Source organism: Tiliqua scincoides, chromosome 13, assembly GCF_035046505.1.
Source record: "Tiliqua scincoides isolate rTilSci1 chromosome 13, rTilSci1.hap2, whole genome shotgun sequence".
NCBI lineage: Eukaryota > Metazoa > Chordata > Lepidosauria > Squamata > Scincidae > Tiliqua > Tiliqua scincoides.
In genome coordinates this window covers 11,916,437-11,935,199 of record NC_089833.1, presented here as the reverse complement: position 1 = coordinate 11,935,199, position 18,763 = coordinate 11,916,437, and the positions used below count along the sequence as shown (strand labels likewise).

Below are 18,763 nucleotides of genomic sequence, written 5' to 3'. Positions count from 1 at the left end.
AACAGGGCTGTCTGGGCTGTGTCAGGCCTGTGAGGCCGAAGTCACAGAGCCACTCCCTGCAACCAAGCTTTGTGCCAAAGGACACCTGGGCCAAGAGCCCCCCTCACAGGTGAAGCACAAGGCCCAGACTTTCCCAGAGTAAGTGCTGCATGTGTAGGAGAAGATCTGATCCCTCAACGCTGTTCACTGCAAGGAGTGCAGAGGTGGTGATGGTGGTGGGGACAAATGGGGAGCGTGGAGGCGAGCAGTGTGCAGAGCCAAGGACGAGCCCCCGTGCCCGCTGAAAGCTCCCTATGACTCTTTCATGAATCACAAGCTACTCAACCCTCCCCCCCTTTTGCTTCTGGATTCTGAACACTAAGCCACCTTCCCAGTTGGCCCGCCTCTCCCCTTGGAGCTTCACCCTCCCACTGCTGAATGAGGAAATTCAAGAGCTTGGCCCAGTGAAAGCAGACTGTAAAGCCCTAAAAGGGACTTGCTCCACAGGCAGATGGGTTTAAAGGTCCCCCCATCCCCCATCCCAGGCATTACTTGGCCGAGAACCTGCCCTCCTTTCTTTTACCAGCTGTGGATTACATTCAGAATACACTTGTCACTTGCTTTCATTGTGCTTTGTGACAGCGGGATTTCCTCTTTTGCGCTATTCTCCCAGGTAGAAATCTCTGTCCTGATGCTCCCCTTTTGGCATTCTGAACCTTCCTGCTGTCCATAAGGGGAAACTATGTGATGGTGGTGGTGATGATGAAAGGACCAGAGACACAGAGGAGAATAGCCCAGAGACTGCCCCTCTCAACAGGGAGGACTCTGCTGAGCACAGCCGAGGGTGAGAAACTTTTGGCTGGAGGACAGGTGTTTGGGGGCAGAGCTGGCAGACAAAGATTGCAGCTGCCTGTGCCCCAGGCAGAACTTGGAGTGTTGGTGCACTCCACCAAAAGAAGGCATGCGCAGGAAGGGTGGAGCTGCTGCGGAAGTCAGCTCGGGACCCTGAGAGGGACGGACAGAATGAAGGCAATGACCTCTGGGGCACTGCCAAGCTCGTGAAACCAGGGTGTCCACATGAGTAGTAATTCTGCCATGCACCGCCCACAGCGAAGGCCTTTGGAAGGCAGGGGTGCCCACACACAAACACACCTGATGACAGTGCTCTTCTCTTGACGATAAATCCTCTCGTTTTCTGTGAAGAGGATGGTGTGATAGGGGACGACGGGTTCACAGGTTGGGAGAATGCCCCGGATGAGGTGGTTCACCATGTCCAGAATGCCATTGTAGACAAGCAGGTCATCCACAAGAAGCTAGACAAGTGACACAAGAGAGGCAAGGAAACGTTATGGGCCCAAAACAGCAAGCAGCCTGAAGGGCTGTCCAATGTAACCCTTTTGTAAACACCAGCCCAGAACCCACATGCACCTCCATGGTAGAGAAATGAGCACTTGGGGACCCCTTTCCGGTCATGTGCGTGCCCCGCATGGCTGGGAGTTCTCTTCGGCACCCTCCCTGCTCCCTTCTGGCACTACAGAGCACTTTCCAAGGGCTACGGCCACCAACACTGGACAAGCCTTTAAAGGGGGATTGGACAAGTTTCTGGAGGAAAAATCCATTACGGGGTACAAGCCATGATGTGTATGTGCAACCTCCTGATTTTAGAAATGGGCTATGTCAGATGCAAGGGAGGGCACCAGGATGAGGTCTCTTGTTATCTGGTGTGCTCCCTGGGGCATTTGGTGGGCCACTGTGAGATACAGGAAGCTGGACTAGATGGGCCTATGGCTTGATCCAGTGGGGCTGTTCTTATGTTCTTAACTACAATTCCCAGGAAGCCTTGCAGGTCTCTTGTTATCTGGTGCGCTCCCTGGGGCATTTGGTGGGCCGCTGTGAGATACAGGAAGCTGGACTAGATGGGCCTATGGCCTGTTCCAGTGGGGCTGTTCTTATGTTCTTAACTACAATTCCCAGGAGGCCTTGCAGGTCTCTTGTTATCTGGTGTGTTCCCTGGGGCATTTGGTGGGCCGCTGTGAGATACAGGAAGCTGGACTAGATGGGCCTCTGGCCTGACCCAGTGGGGCTGTACTTATGTAAGCCGTGGCACCTCCTGAGGCTCTGAGAAGTCACCTGTGCTTCTTGCTGTGGGGAGGCAGAGTCACTGCATGACAGCCACAGGGAACAGGTGGCAGAAAAGGGGCTTCTCTCTGCCCACAACACTAGAGAGCCCTAATTATCCAATGGGACGACACCAGCCAGGTGGGTGACCAAGGGTATATAAAAATACCTGATCAGGCATAAGGACCATCTAGTCCAGCTTCCTGTATCTCCCAGTGGCCACCAGATGCTTCAGGCAGTTCATAAAACAATACCTGTAGCCCAGTGGTTCTCAAACTCTCTGGGAGAGTTTGAGAGCCACTAAGTTCTTGCGTGGGTGGGAGGGGGGAGGCATCAGGGGTGGGGGAAGGCAGCTGCCTCCTCCCTGCCTCCAGGCTGCCCCTGTCCCTTAAGGGGGCAGGGGCCAGGGCCCGCAGACTGGGGCGTCGCGACGCCCCAGTTTGAAAAGCCCTGCTGTAGCCTATTGCCACTCCCTCGCATCTGGCATTCACAGATCGGCTTCGGCTTCCTCTAAAACCTGGAGGCTGCATATGGTCACATCATGACTTGTAATCTTTGATGAACTTTTCCTCTATCACTTTGTTTAATCCTTTTTAAAAGGCACCTCGGCCAGTTGCCACCACAACATCCTGTGGCAAGGAGTTCCGCTGATTACTCACTGGGTAAATAAATATTTCTTTTTGCCTGTTCTAACTCTTGACACTCAATTTTAGTGTTCAGTGGATGTGCAAGAGGGAAAAGAACATCCCTTTATCTACTCTATCCATCTTATGCAAGTTTTATACATCTCAATCATGCTTCCCCCCCCCCCCCGGGCGCCTTTTTGGGTCTTGGTCAGGACAGCACAACTAAGAAGAGGTCTTTTTCCAACCGGTCCAGTGATGCATACGCGAGAGCTGGAGGGACAGAAGGGCTTCACTGGAACGCTTTGCAAGCAAGCGGGCACCTACTCCAAATTCTTTGACTCCTCTCTGGGGAGTTTTGGCATAGTTCCACATCTTGATCATGGAGACTGTAGTGGGTAGGTCAAAGATCACGTACACTCGATTCACCTAACATAAAAAACAGAATGGAACATTAACTGCCCAGTCCAGAAGTTCACATCCCTCCTTCCCGTGCCAGGGAACAGCCACCAATCAAAGCACCCGAGACATCTGCACCTGGGACAGGTCTTTCCCGTCCTCCTGCTAAAGAGGCTAAAGAGGCAGAAGGAGCAGCTCCTTGCTCCATGGGAACGTGACCTCGTGAACTCCTGGACCTCTTCCTCCTCCCTTGAGGGGAGCTCCTGAGCCAACACTTGGGCCGCTTTCTTGCTATGCCCATCTTTGGTGGGAATAAGAAGCAGCTTCCAATTTCTGTGGAGTTGATGCCACTTGATTCCAGCTGCGCAGGGGCCTGCTGAGCTGCCACACTCACTGCAGGGCCCCAACAGGCAGGACGCAGCTAACCAAGGACCCAAAAGTGTCACACAGCCCTCCTGCAGGACATGCAGAGTCTGCCATGGGACCTTACCAAGCCCGGAAGGATGGGAGCAAGCCACATGTGCCTCCCATCATTGGTGTCGTTTACAGCATCGATGAGTTTGTCCGGTGTGCGGACATCTCCGTGAACTCCTTCCAAAATGTTGACACTGTCGGGAAAAGCGGCAATGTCTGCAGCACAAGCGTGTCAAGTGCCAACACCGGAACCGTCCTGTGACATGCTGTCACTGCCGCCACTTTATACCCCACTACAGAACCTTCACACTTGCACAACCTCATCACGTTTGCTTGGAAGGAAGCCTTGCCATGCTCAGTGAGGCTCACTTACCAGCAGGCTGGCTGCTGGACAGGCAGCTGCCTTCGAAGTAGCTTCTCTGGCAAGGCTGGGGAAGAGCCACAATGCATTGCTACTGGATGTGAGCACCCCCCCCTCCCGAAGGAGGGTGCCAAGGGTTCCAGCCATGCCCACTGTCCAAGGGGCAGTGGGGGCAGATGCAGCACCAGCAGCAAAGGGAGACATCAAGGCAAGAGGGTGGGGCCCTCTCTGGCACCTGGCTGAGTGCTCTGAGCCCCTGCCTGCAGACCTCCTCTCCCCATTGCTCCCAGCAGCATTCTGGAAAGGATACTGTTCCCCCCAAGGACAATCTTCTCCCCACGCTCGTTGTAGAGCTCCAGGCCATTCAGACCAACGTAGTAGGGATCACCCCAGCTTGTCAGAAGCTGGAACTGGAAAATGACTGGAGGTGGTGGTCAAGGAAATCTGACTCTAACAAACAGCTGCTCTCTCCTTCCTTTGCATCTGTGAACCTCCCCCAACTGGGTTTCAAATAAAACGATCAGGAAGACAACAACATGGAGCTTTTCGACCTTTTTCAGCTCATGGCACACTGACGAGGCACTAAAATTATCAAGGCACACCATCATGTTTTCGAAAATTCACACCATGCTGCCAGTGGGGGGCTTGCATTGGGCCTACTAATAAATGACCTTCCCCCAAATTCCTGTGGTACGCCTGTGAACCACTTGCGGCACACCAGTGTTCCGTGGTACCGCCCATCAATAGAGGAAGGTGGCCAGATTTCCCTGAGACCTGACCCTGCACCTGGCAGCATTGTGGGGAGTGCATCACGCCCAACAATAGACAGCCGGCGGAAGGATACAGCCGCAAGGCATCAGTGGCGCCTCGTAGTCCATGCTGGCTTGCTCTGTCTTCTGTGATTCAGTCCTGGACAACAAATGCAAACCACAGTCAGTGATGACACCCCTCCCCCCACCCAAGAGCTTGCGAGATGCGACACGGCCCCCTCCCCCAAGTCTCTCACCGCTCCAGGGCTTGTGCAGCTGGGGGCTCCCTCACGTAGTCCACAAACAGGACTTCTTGTGCAAAGTCGAAGTGGCAGTTGCCGGGTCCTTTGCGGACAAGGAAGCCCCCTGGAGGCGAGATGCGGCAGCCGTCCAGCGACACGTGGACCACCTTCGCCTGGACAGAAATGGAAGGGCATGGGCTTGCTGCAGAGCCAAGGCCACCTGGTGGCAGCGCCCCCTTGTGGGAGTTTGCTGAAGGGGTTGAGCCAGAGCTGAACCATGCCCTGCTTTGGAGAGGAACAGGCCCACGGAGCCTGCTTCTCCAGTGACACCATGTGTGCAGGTACTTCCAGGGGGCAGCAGTGAGACACACCAAGTTACACCTTCCCTGGCAGGAAGTGGCGCCCGCACCCCATGGCCCTCCACTCACCCCTCGATATGTGTCCTCGGGAGACTTATTATAGTTCCAGAAGCGAAGCCCCACCACATCTTCTGCGTGCGCAAAATGGATGGTGACTATGTGGTCTTCTCTGGGGCTGAAGGGAATGAGCCACATGTGGTCATCCTCCATGGTGATGTTGGTCCCATCAATGAGCCTAGGAGAAGCCCTCCTCAGCAAACCGTGTCTGCAGGAAGCACTGCCCAAAAGCAGCCCACAGAACCCTCACTGTACTTGGCAAACATGGGAGGCAGTTCTGTGGCTTCAGGGAGGAGAAAAACAGGTGGACCTACACTAGTCTGTTCATGGACAAAATATACTGACATCACGCAGCAGGAGGAGACGGATCAAGCTAGTTTCTGGGGCTCCTCTTGCCTAGCTGACTTTTGCCCAGGGCCTCCTTTCTGTCTGGTCAGCTGCTGATTCCTCAGCACCCTCACAGACATCCCAAACCTCCTCCATCGGTGTCTTTATCTGAGCCACAATGGATGTGAAGAAGTGCCACCCCATGCCTGCCTCTTGTAGCCCCTCGCCTGATCCCAGTATTTGCTGCCGTTACCGACATACAGAGACCGGGGCCTGACCTTGCTTTGGCCTCCTGGATAGAGTCAGCCAAGGGTCTGGGAGGCAGCTCAGGATACCCACAGGGGAGGACTTGCAGCTCCCTGGTAGCAAGTCCAAGGCACAACCCCCAGGCTACTTGAAACCCCAAAGAGCTGCTGCCAGTCACAGCAGAAAACACTGTGCTGGACAGACTGAGGGGCTGACTCGGGGCAAGGCTGTTTCCTCTGAGGCCCCGCTGCAGGACTCCTGTCCCCAGTTCTGCTCAGACTGAATCATCTGCAGGACAACAAGGTGGGTTGGAACCATTGGGGGACTCACTTATCCAAGGTTCTGGAATCGTCTGTGTACTCTGCCAGCTCATTCAGATCCCGAGGGGAGGCGGAGAGCTGATCCACTGAGATGGGAATTGCCTGACCCCCCTTTCCGATCACTTCGAGCCCTGTCAGCCCAAGGTAATGTGCGTCTCCCCAGGATGCAGTGAAGTTCAGCAGGAGACCTAGACAGAGGCAGGTAGTGAAATGTGCACCCCACACCACAGCAGGAGACTGTCTTCTCTCTCAGGACAAGGGAATGACTGCCTTGCGGGAGCTGCGGAGGAACTGTGGGGCAGGAAGGCTGAAGCCCTCATGTCCCTGACAGAGGCACCACTGTCCTTGGAGCCACAAGCATTTGTCAGAATCATGGGAAACAAACACACATCCCAAAGGGTGAAGGCTTCCTCTGGCAGGCAGGGTGGGGAAAAATGGCCCAAACATTGGCAGGGCTGCAGCTGGATGATACACCAGCAGAATAGGGGAAATGTCTGCCACAATACTGAGAACATGCCCATGAAGTTACAAGTCAAGGCCATTTCGCACTGAAGAGCACACCAAGGTGTGTATTGGGCGACAACAAATTTAACTTGGTGATCAAAAGACTTCAGAATTTCACAACCACCCCTCGCCCTCATCCTGGATGTTGCCCAGAAGGAAACTGCAAAGATATCCACAGAGACTTGGTGGGGTTGGCTCTCCATGTAGCCAGCTGAGAAGTGCTCTGTCATTCTGGAGGTGGACACTCTTGCCCCCCCCCCCTTCATCAAGCAAGGGTGCAGTGGTATCACGGGCAGTGGTTTACCAGAGCTGGGAGTACTGACTGCAGGCAGATGCATGTGGATTCATCAAAAATGACCCCCAGAAGAAGGGCTCTGCTTTCATTCTAGGCTTCAGTGGCCACAGAAGGCTCTTGGACCCTTCCTGAGAAGCAGCATGCCTCCCCCATCTCAGTGCGGGTCCCGCCAGCATAGGCTGCTGAATCCCGCTTCACCCCCACCAGTCCTCCTTGCCCCTGATGCACCTTCCCTGGGCAATGAGATGAAGGGGCTATCATGCAGCAGAGCACGTGGCTGACAGAAGAGGAGCCCACTGCGGGCTCCTGGGGGGCTCAGCTTCCCAGAGTAACCGGGCAGGACCCTTTAGGATTCTCCAAGGGAGGCCACAGAGTGCTGACTCTGGTCAGTGGCAGGCTCCTCCCACCCATGGAGGTTCTAAGCCATCAATCTCCCCCCCCTCCCAAGCACTTATTTGTCCTTCAATTAAACTTCTACCTGTCCTCTCTCCAGGGAGCTCAGGATGGTTCAACAAGAGGCCTCCCCACCCTTGTTTTGTTCTCACAAAATCAGTGTGGCAGGTGGGGACCGTCTTAGGAACCTGGGTCTCCCTGCTCTTCACCCAACACTCCAACCACACTGGCTCCCACCCTCGTCAGATGCAAGACACTGTGGAGGCTTGCTGCAAGCAACGTGGAATGCGGAAGAGAGAAGACTCCCCAAGAAGGGGCACTCACATTTCCCAGTGTAGACGCCGGGCTCCCTGGTCACCATCTGAGGGGGGGAATCTGGCATGGTCACCTGCTCGTGATTCTGCAAAAGGGAGATAGTGCACTGCTTGCAAGGGAGCGGAAGGAAGCCTAGGCCCCCAGAACCGGAGCTCTGAGAAGGGGAGGGACAGGGCGGGGGAAAAGGCTTGTGCATAAAGTGTTCTGGGGGGAGAGAGGGAAGGAAAATTTTCCAAAGAGCCCCCTGCTCTTTGAGGAGCAGGTCATCTCAGAGCTGTCATTTGTGCATGAGATGAGAAGCCAACTCAAGGACAGAGCAGAGGTGCCATGGATGGTAAGATGTAGACTGTTGCCCCCCCCCCAAAACCCCACTGCCATCCCTTCATAGTAGAGCCCACCACCATCATCCAGAACTTTGCTTAAACACCTATGTCCATGGCATGGGGTTCAGCAACGGACACACCTCTTATTCTTATGCAGAGACCCCTTGTTGACGTTCCACAACTGGTTCTCATACCTGTTTATCTTCCATCCGGGAACCTGCCTGCGTGAAGGGTCTCTCATCTCCCTCTCCATCTGCTGTTCTCGGCCTCTTCAGCTCTTCCTCATACCTCAGGCTGCCCACGCTTTCCACTTCCTCATCGTAGGACTCGTCGTAACAGAAAATGGCCTCCAAAATGTCATCGTCGGTTGTGAACAAAATGGTGTCTCCAAACTGTTCTGGAGCTGAAATGGGCAACTTGATGGTGACAACGTGTCTCCGAGTGCTTGGGACAGCAAGTCCAAGCACTCAGCCCCCCTCCCCTGCCAGCTCCCTGTACTTTGCAAGCACCAAGGAAATCACACAGACATGTGGACAAGGGCCCAGCAGCCACTGCTGGAGTATGAGAGCTTCAGATTGTTGCCTCCTTTCTGGGGCCGATTTAGCACCAAAGAGTGTACCAGGACACATCTCAATGGCAGGCACAGTCAGACCAAGAGAGAGAGCATTGCCAGCAGAGGGAAGACCTGCCAAAGGTGTGCACCTTGAGTGACACAACGCTTGGTCCCAGTCTGGTGTGGCCGGCTCTGAGGGGAGAGATGGCTTGTGGGCAAGGCCATCCTGGATAACATTATTAAGGGAAGCTACCAGGAAAAAAGACAGGCCCAGGAGTCTGTACACAGAACACACACACACACCCATACACACACAGAGAGAGAGGGGGGGGATAGGAATGAAAGAGTGAGGGAACTCCTAGCCAGGGCAGCTTTCCTGAAGGCATGATAGTAGCAAGCACACATTCTCTCTCTCTCTCACACACACACACACATGCTCACACAGCCCAAGTTCCAGAAGTGAGAAGACTCTGCTCAAGATTATGCCAGGGTTTTGGGAGAAGAGGAATTCCCAGTCAGGCTGGAGACCACACTCTGCATGGGGGGGGGGGAGAGAGAGCACAGAACTTCAAGCTGCCTCAGCATTCCACAGCTAAGGCCCTCCTGGGCAAGCAGAGCAGAAACTGAAGGCGGGAAAGAACAGGCCAGGGAAGGAGCCCTGCCACACCTCCAGTGAGTGTCCCCGACGCCTTGGCAATCTCCCCTCTGAATATGCACTGCTCGTCCAGCAGCATGGAGATGTCCTTCACACCCCGAAAGGAGTGGATGCGTGATTTGTTGTAGTTCCAGACCCGGATCATGGCTACCTCGCAGGGCTGCACAAAGTCCAGAAGGATGCAGTGGGACTTCCCAGGGGTGAAGGGGGCCAGCCAGAGGTGCATGTCATCCTGCGTCCTGTTCACCCCATCCAGCAAGTTGGTCACTACTCGGGGGTCTTTGCCGTAGGCAGGCAAGACATTGATATCTGGTGGGTTGGCACGGATTCTGGCCACCGGAACAGGTTCTCCCTTGGAGCTGAAAATTTCAATCCCGTTCAGACCCACATAGTGTCTGTCTCCCCAGGTCGACCAGATGTCTATCCTCAGGCGCTGCCCGGAAGGCAAGACAGGAATCTTGAAATCACTCCCATCCTCCATGTCCAGGCTGGTCTGGACTTCCTGGCGCTTGGGAGGCACCTGCACGCCCTCTCTTGCTCTTAGCTGTGGATCTCCTTGCCGGCTGATTCTCTGCTGATGGAGAAACTCGTCAAAGATGTCGCCTTGGAAGTCCATGTTGGAGATCCGGCCTCGGTGCGAATGGTTGAACTTCAGGAGAGAATCCCAGGACTCCTGCAGGGTGTGCTCCTGAGAACTGCCCCACTTTGCCCGGGAGGGCCTCACATCCTTGCCTGGGGGCATCTCATCTGGAAGGGAAACCAGACAGGTGCTTTCACAGGCAGACATTTGCACCCTCAGCAGCCTCAGTGTAGCAGCTGGCAAAGGCCACCTGCTCAGCTCAGGGACTCTGCCAGGAACCCCATGAAGGAAGGGGTCAGAGCGTAGGCCTGTAGTGGCCCTGAAAACCTGCCAACGTTTTTAGAAGTTACCTCTACCCAAAGACCTCTCTCTTCTCTTGGGATGGCCCGAAGTTGGGGGCAAACCAACTCTGGCTCTGGGTCACTGAATTCCTCTGACAGAGACTCTCAGAACAGTCTGGAAATCTTGTGGAAAAAGGGAATAACACTCTCCAAGCCTGCTCATGATGGGAAATTGGGAAGGGGGGGGATACCATTTGCATAATGCCAGGAAGTTTCATTGTCAGGGGACTGCTGGGCCTAGGAAGTGACTCTTCTCAAACCAAAACATGTTTTCTGCCAGTGGCGACAGGGTCGGCCAGCTGCTTTGCTTGTGCACCTTGCAACGAAACAATCCCAGCAGCTTGCTGAGTCCCTGGCACAGACTGGACGGGCATGGCAGTGTGGCCCTGCATGATCATGTCCCCTCCCTTAAGAGGATGAACGTGCCCAGAAACTGCGGGTCTCAATTCCTCCTTGCAGGAAAGGAGAATCTCATTAAGGGATTTATAAAGGATAAAAGACATGCCTGAAAGAACAGTGTTCTGACTGACATGCGTCACGGGCTGGCGCTCTCTGCAAAGAAATGCCCCTGCTATGTAGGGCTCTGCATGTAGCCCTCCCCCCACCCACACTTTTCCTGAACTTTTCTAACACAGCAGTGGGAGGCTGCTGTGAAGAGAGAGCCCATCTCACAAGCTGGGACTCCTGGGGTTGGGTGCCTGGCTCTGGGCAAATCCACTTGGTCCTGTGAAGGAATCTGCAGCAAAGACACTCACTGCTTGGGGTCCAGGATCCCTTTGCAGCCTTCTAATGCTCTAGCAAGAGGGCATCAGCTCAGAGTGAGCGAGGAGCTACCTCGCTGGAAACTTTCCTTTTGCTGCAGCCAGGTCAGAGACAGAACCCGCCTTCAAAAAGGGTAGAGACCAGCTGGCCCCTGCAGGTATGCAAGGGTGGCCAATCTCTCTCGCAAGCACATTCTGCCCCACCACAGAGTAAATGGTTGGTTGGCAACCTTCAGTCTCGAAAGACTGTGGTATAAGCCTACAGCACCCAGTATTCCCCGGCGGTCTCCCATCCAAGTACTAACCAGGCCTGACCCTGCTTAGCTTCCGAAAGACAGAGTAAATACGGACAGTACATGTCTTGGAGCCAGATGACTTGCCAAAGCCAGCATCCCTGTGTGGTGCCAAACAGCCACAGGAGGGCAGCCCCACAGTCCAAATGTTCCTTGCAGCGGAAGATGGCATGGAGGAAAAACAGCACTGGGCATTGCACCAGATTGGTGTACACAGAGGAGAGAGGCATGTGGGTGAAGTCCTATAGGGTGCTCATGAGAGCTCCCTAGGCAGCCATACTCTTTCAGCCTAAGCCACCTCACAGGCTTGTTGTGGGGCTGGACCCAAGGGGAAGCGGTAGGGGAAAAATCACGGGAGCTGCCCTGACATCCCTGGAAGAAGGGTAAGGCGAGTGCCTGAAATAAAAGCACCTTTGTCAGGCAGGGCTTCTGTTCTGCAGGGTGCCTTGCTGAACTCTTCCTTTCCTCTCCCAGGCAGAAGGGGCTCTGGGGTGCAGCTGTACTTGTGACACAGGGGGGTCAGGAAGTCCAAGCCAGCAGCACGCTCCTTCCTGGCTCCGGTGGCTGGTTTTACACCTTCATCCACAACCCCACAGCTGGTTCTCTCCATTTCCGCCGGATTGAGCTGCAGGCTCCCTCTGGTTGCGCTGAGACAGTCCCTCCTGGTGCTCTCGGAGGGCGGTTGGTCCGGGAGGTCTACGGGGAGCTCCAGTCCAAGCCATGGGAGTGGCTTGTGCTTAGTGGAGCCGGCCCTGCTCTTTTCCCTTGTACAGGATGGGGACAGGATCAAGGGGGACGTCACCCTGGGTGACCCTTTTCTTCTGGAGAGTTTTTCCATTTGCTCCCTCAGAGAGCATTCATCCTCAGACTGGACAAGCTCTGCAGTTTCTGGGGAGCAGGTGAGGTTAAAGGTTCCTGTGGAAATTGAGCCTGATGCTGCTGGGAAATCTGCTTCCAAGTTAGCACAGCTAGTGGAGTCCACGGTTTCCCCAGGGCAACCGTCTTCCGAGAGAGGTTTGGGATTTAACGGCAACGTGCCCAGCTCCCAGCTCTGGTCCACAGGGTCCCAATCCTGTCCTGCCCCTTCCTTTGGAGGAAGGGAGCTGCTCGCTGGGACGTCAAACGTGGCACAGGGGCTGCCATCAGCACCGGTACATCCACAGCCTTCTGGCAGGTCACCCGCGAAGATTAGGTTCCCATCGACATAAAGAAGGATGTTTCTTGCTCCTATGTCAAGATCCTGAAGGGACACAGAGAAATAAAGTGGGAGCGAAGGATCAGCCTAGTCTGGCTGCCTAGAACAACATTTCTTTCAATCCTTTTTAGGAAGTCTAGATTGCGATGTGTGAAGAGAGACACCCAAGCCTCAGAATGCTGGCAGTGTGCTAAACATTTTGGCACCCACACAAACATAGTCTCCTGTAAAGATCTCTGGCTGCTGAGGAACTGAACTCTTGTCCCTAGGGGACACTGTGGTTCTGGGACAGTTTCTTGGGAGACTTTGCCAACCAAATCTTCTGCGTTGCAGAGCCTTTCCCTCACCTCTTGAGATGCAGACCACCACCACCCTGGGCCCCAACTCCATTTGTCTTTGAACAATCTCTCTTCCCATCACAGCCTGGAATACAGGGCCAGTTCGCTGGATCAAACCAATCCAAACAAATCACGAGGCCATATAAAGAAACCACCATTCTGTGCTTCCATTTTCCAAGGAAAAACCCCTGGTGGCAGCCTGTTTTAAGAGCTCAGAGGGCTGTTTCTCCTGGGTTTCCCAGGAGACTTTCACATTTTCCATGCATTTGTGCTGCCATAAGAGCACCTCTGCAAGAGCACTGATGAGAACCAGTCAGAAAGGATAATGCTCAGCTTATCTATAATCCAGAACAGAAAATCCTCTTTGACTGAGTACCTGGAGCCAGCAGACTCTCTGGAGCAACTTTCGCAGAGAATTTCAGAACCACAAATGGGTTGCCATCTGCTGTGGGAAGTGGCTTATGTCGCACAACACATTTGAGAGCCCCGTTGTGCACGTCGGCTTAGAAAAAAGCTATTTCCGCATGTGCCGGAGGAAGGCGCCCAGCTGGATTTCCAGCACGATCTCCAGCTTCCAGCAGCCAGCAGCAGCTGCCACAGGCCGAGACATGCCCTCCAGTGCAGGACAGGCTGAGAGAGTGGCTCCCTCCCTCCCATCAGGTTGAGAAGCAAAGGCAAAACTGGACAGGACTCCACCTCATCCTGCCCCTGGAAACACAGAAGGCCTCACAACATCTCAAGGACAACCCTGGTCAGCTTTCAAAGCCAAGGTCAAGGTACTTCTGTGGCATGGAACATGAGCAATAGCAAGGAAGTGAATGCCACTGCCAGCAGGCTTCCCCCCACTACACAAGCCCCTCCTCCAAGTTACTTCACAACACAAGGAAGAAAGGCAAGGCGCACAGGTTGCCTTAGAGATAGGCAGTTGCTTACCCCAAGCTCAGGTGTGCTGTAATTCCAGATTCTGATCCGGGAGAGGCCGAAGTCATCTGACAGACTGGGGTTCCGGACCACGAAGTACAGCTGCACCGGAGGCTGGAAGGAGCATGTCCAGCAGAGACGGTCTTTGCTGACCTGCAATTCAAGGAAGCGGGTGCTCTCAGCAAAGTGCTCCTTCCCTTTGCCTGGAGGGCTGCTGGCAGCACCCCCTCCCCCCCGCCGCGCTCCTACCTGCCCTGGAGAGCCCAGCCCTGCCTTAGTGGAGAAGAAAGCAGCAGCCTCATTGTGGCTGCCTTGAAAAGTCACCACAGGGTGACACAAGGTGACTCACTCATGTCAGATTAATCAGCTTTCCAGACCTGCCAGGATCTTGACGCTGGCCTGCCGCTGACCACAGAGACTCTTCAAGAGAGGCTGGAGGAGACCTGGAAGTCCACCTGGCCAGAACTTCTCAATGTGCCAAAAGAGTTTTAAAATTTCCAAACCTTTCCCCTCCCACACCCCCTGTCTTTCAGTGGCCTGTTACTCTTCCCTGTAGAGCCACCCCAGACAAATGCCAGCTTTCCAGTCCTGTGCTTGGTCTACCAGCCTGAGAGTTCCTCTGCTGTGTGCGGGTGTGTGTGTGTGTGTTTGTGTGTGTGCACGCGGAGAGTGCAGTGGATCCCCTGCCAATGGCGATGAGTGGTGATGGCCATGTGGAGTCACTGGGGTCAGGAAGTCTGCCTCAGATGCCCAGCTGCTTGGGGGCCCTTGCCGAAGAGGGCAATGTCTTGCTTGTGACAAGCTGGGTGTCCACTGGGGGGAGAGGCAGGATGCCAGGCCAGACAGGTCACTCTTTGAGATCTGGGCCAGCAGGCTCCCCACACTCCAGCCGACTAACCTCCTCGGCCATCTCCACCAGCTGCATCATTACCACAAGACGACTCGGCCAGCAGGGCAGAGTGATTTCATGCAACATAGGTGGCATCCCAATCCAGGCTTAGGAAAGTGGCCCCACTGGCAGCCACTTGGGTGCCCCCAGCATTTAGAACCCCATCCGAGCAAGCACTTTTTGGTCTGCAACACAGATGCAGCACAGATTGCTCTAGGGTGCAGAGAGCCTTACGTGCAGGTTCCTGTTGACTAAGCAGCACAGGTCCCCCGGTGAGTCGGCATGCCTGATGTCCACATCATGAGGAGACACAAACACTTTCCTGTGTTGCAGATCAAAGAACTCCACCTCTGTCAGGCCCACCCTCATCGCATGGCCCCAGTTGGACAGGATCTCCAGGGTGATGTAAATGGCATCTCGGACTTCTCTCTGTGACTCTGGCTGGCCCTTTCAGAAACATGAAGGCCTTGGCCCTGAGCAGCGCAGGCACACCACTCGGGCCTTCAGAGGAGATAGTGTATGGGTGAAAGCAGCATTCTGTGGCCCCCCCCCCCGCTTCCACACACACACCCCAGTGCAAAGGTGCAAGCTGAGCCTCCCAGCACAAGGAGCTGGTCTTTCAGCCAGCAACCTCCACCCCACAGGATGGCCAATGCAAGGTGAGTGTCCCTGGGTTAACACACAGGGCTGGTCCAGCAGCTGTCCAGCCCTGGCCCAGGCGAGCCACCCCCCCCAGGCCGCCCCAAACCTCCCGCCTCTCACATCCTCCACCACTCCAACTTTCACTGTGCTTGATGAGGACCAGAACACCATGCTGGGATTTGCAAGGCCCCTTAAAGCCTGGTTTCCTACCACAACTTGAGGCTCTGGCTGTTCAGGACCTGGAGCACCAGGACTCCGGTTGGCAGACTGGCTCTCAATCTCCTGCAACACTTTCAAGAGCTTCTTCTGCTGCCTGGAATAGGAAGGCACTTGCTGAAGAGACCACAGGCACCCCAGAAGGTGTGCAACACAGTCCCTGAATGGGAGATGAGACGAGACTGTTAACTGGATGCGAGGCCTAGGGCATGGGGAGAGTGGCAGAGCTAGGAGGAGCTCCAGTAGCCTCAGCACTTGGACACAAACGCCCACCCCAACCACTGAATAGATGGACTCTTTAGGCCATGCTCAGAACTAGCAGGGTTCTGCTGATGTGACTGTGGCCCCACAGGGAACACCCAGCACTCTGGAGAATGAGCAAGTCAAGCTGTGGTCACAGGCCCCTCTCCCTCTGGAGGACCTTCGGGAGGCTCCATCTACAGTGGGCAAATGTCATGGCCTCCCACTGGCCCAAGTACTGTCATTCCCAGCTGAAGGCAATGGTCTCCTTCCTCCAACAGCATCACTTGCCCCCGCAAGCCTGTGGCCATAAGAACACCAGACAAGGGAGCCTGCCCAGTTCAGCATCCTGCTTCCCCACAGCGGCCCACAAGCAGCCACAAGGTTTGATCCCCTGAACAGAATTCCCCCCTCTGCCCTCACTTCTGCTCCACCATCCTGCAGACTTTCAAGAGTCCACCTCCCTCCAATGCCTCCTCCCTTTCTCCTGCCTGATAGACCACCCTCCAGAACACCTCCACGACACCCTCTCACTCGGAGTATCCATGCACACATGCACTGAGTGGCACAAAGAGGGGGGGAGAAGGGGTCCACTGGGAGGGGTGAGCTTCTATGCAGAGACAATACCACGCAGACTCAAAGCTGTCCCTTGGCCAAGCAAGGACAGAATGGAGGCACCTGCTTCCCAGAAGGCCGATCTTTTCCATGGCTGTGGCAACCACGCCGTTTCCCTCCTGCCACTTCTTGGGAGGCTCCACTGGTGCAGAAGCAGATGGTGGCGATAACGGAAGCAGCTGTGCAAGAGAAGGCAAAACCCTAGTCTCACCCTCCAGCCCCTGATGGCCTCTCTCAGGCCTGGGAGCTGGGGCCACACTCTGCTTAGGCAGGAAAGAACCCAAGAGCACACCCTGATTGCCTCTTTGCCAGGCACAACAGGAACCAGTCCACACCTTGACAGAGTGCTTGAGAACTGGCGTGACCGTGCCCTGGCAATGAACCACAAGTGGCTTCTCCCTAGTAGGTTCTCCCTGGGGGACAAGAGCCCCTTTCCCAGAGGATGGCAGAAGCACCTGCTGGGACACCAGTGAGGGCCCTGCCCCCCACCCAGGGCACCTTCCCACAGCCACTGGAGAACTGGTGTCTTCTCCCGTAACCAAGAGACCCCAGCACCATCCAGCAGGCAGGATTCAAGCCAAGCTGGTCACATTGAGGGCTTTCTGCAGAATTTACACTTGTGCTAGTCTAAGCATGGGAGCAAATGTCTAAGTGAAGAAGAACAACACAGGCAGAGTAAGAGGCAGCCTTTAGAAAACCTGCCTCACTTTCATCTCCTGCTAGGAACCCAGAGAAGATGTCTTGTGAGAAGAAGCTACAGCACATGTGCTGCCCCCTTTGAGACTAGTGATTGGAAAGCACAGCTTCTGAACAGCCTCTTGGGTCTCTCAGGCCTCTGGTTTGACGATGAAAGGTGGTAGACCAGCCTCTCTCACAGAGCTGGCAACAGCCCACAAAGGTTGCTCCGGAGGCCTCCTGGCACACCAGCCAGAGCCAAGGAAGAAGCAGCAACTGGTCACTCTGCTTCCCAGCTCCAGGCCGTCTTCCATTTCACAGAATCTGCAGCTCTACAGCCAGCTCAGCCAGAGGCAGGATCACCACTGCACCAACCCTGTGAGATACTTACACAGTGCTTTCTTCTATCCTATTCTCACTGACTCGCGCTCCCCCCTCCACCCCAGGCATCTGATTAAGCTGGCTGAAACTTTTAGTTTACAGTCTCTGTCCCCAGGAATCTGTTCACTTTCCTCAAAGCTTCTTCCCAAGGATAGTTTGCTCCATCTAGCAAAGACTAAGCTGCTCTCATCAAGACAATATCAGGTTAGGAGAGCTAACTACATTTCCATGATTGCACACTAGTACAAACTCATGGGGGGGACACTGGAAGAAGGGAGGGCTCATGGGCCCCACCACAGCACTGGTGGCCAGTCTGACAGAGCTTGCCATAGGCAGATAGAAGAGGAGTCACCTGGTTATTGCTCTGCTTGATGGGAAGAGTTCTGTTACTGACCTCTGCAGAGGCTGCTTGCTCCAGCCCAGAGCTCTGGGAGCTGCTGGCAGCAGAAGCCTCCCGGCGCCTGCAAAGCATCTCCTTCTGCAGGGTCTCATTCTCAGCTTGAATGGCTCTCAGGACAACAGAGGCCGAGTGTTCAGGGTCCTTCTTCTCACACACAGTCTTTCGAGTTGCTGAGAGGGGCCTCTCTGACCGGCTCATTGGCCCTGACATTCAAAAGAAGCAGAAGGTGCCTTTGGACCACTTTCTAAGTACACAAAAGACTGCCAGTTCTATACCAGACACTGCCATGCCAAAACTGGAAAGCCTCTAGAACTGCAGGACATGATATGTGATGCAGAAGAGAAGCACTAGGATCCTGTGCCCCAAATGCTCCATGGGTATCAGGAAGCCCAGTCCAGTTCCTGCTGTGAGCTAACAGACTCTCCAGAGTGGGTTGGTGAGCCCACACCACTTCCTTCCCTCAGAAAGCAGGGACAACTGACATCAGCCACCCCACCCCTAGGGAGAATCTGCTGGGGGACAATGACCTGATCCTATACAGAATAGTGAGGAAGGGCCAAGCAGCAGAGGAGGAGAAGGAAGAAGTAGGTAAAAGTCCACAAAGGGGAAGGAAAAACTGCCAAATAAGGCACCAAGAAAGCATGCAGGAGGAGATGGCTCTGGGACCGTGGTAGCAGACCAACTGAGAGGCAGGAGGAAGAAGGCTCAGGCTGCACTGATTCAACAGACCAAGTCAGATCACAGATCTAGGTAAGAGAAAGGAAGAACAGAGCACTCCCTCCAAGGCATTCCAAGCCAGAGAGGCAGGCAAAGCCAAGGTGCCTTCCTTAGACAAAAGCGGGTGCTAAATCACACCTGAATACCAAAAAGTTGGAGAGGAAAGACAGGAAGGCAGAAGTAGCATCAACAGGCCCAGGCAGAGTTGGGATAGCCCCAGTGTGGGTCACAGCAAGAAGGGAGCTTTCCGAGCAAGTGCCCAAGACGTGCAGAGGCTCTTGAGAGCAGCACAGCTGCACCTCGTGAGGTGGTCAGCAAGAACTGCGT

The 18,763-nt window shown here is 54.8% G+C and overlaps 1 protein-coding gene across 3 annotated transcripts in view; it reads right to left on the bottom strand.

Moving 5' to 3' along the window:
* The window catches only part of KATNIP (katanin interacting protein), a 28,113-nt gene that overhangs the window by 1,211 nt on the left and 8,139 nt on the right, over nt 1–18,763 (bottom strand). For 2 of the 3 annotated variants that reach the window (XM_066640317.1, XM_066640319.1), the window contains 17 exons: nt 17,714–17,922; nt 16,327–16,442; nt 15,403–15,505; nt 14,785–14,997; nt 13,674–13,814; nt 11,619–12,447; nt 9,245–9,979; nt 8,219–8,427; nt 7,711–7,786; nt 6,205–6,382; nt 5,314–5,479; nt 4,901–5,058; nt 4,739–4,803; nt 4,205–4,315; nt 3,610–3,749; nt 3,048–3,149; nt 1,132–1,292 (listed from right to left, as the gene is read on the bottom strand). In XM_066640317.1, coding sequence (XP_066496414.1) covers nt 1,132–1,292; nt 3,048–3,149; nt 3,610–3,749; nt 4,205–4,315; nt 4,739–4,803; nt 4,901–5,058; nt 5,314–5,479; nt 6,205–6,382; nt 7,711–7,786; nt 8,219–8,427; nt 9,245–9,979; nt 11,619–12,447; nt 13,674–13,814; nt 14,785–14,997; nt 15,403–15,505; nt 16,327–16,442; nt 17,714–17,922 — 3,712 coding nt within the window. The remainder of the gene's footprint in view (nt 1–1,131; nt 1,293–3,047; nt 3,150–3,609; nt 3,750–4,204; nt 4,316–4,738; nt 4,804–4,900; nt 5,059–5,313; nt 5,480–6,204; nt 6,383–7,710; nt 7,787–8,218; nt 8,428–9,244; nt 9,980–11,618; nt 12,448–13,673; nt 13,815–14,784; nt 14,998–15,402; nt 15,506–16,326; nt 16,443–17,713; nt 17,923–18,763) is intronic. The other variant, XM_066640318.1, reaches the window with a different exon arrangement.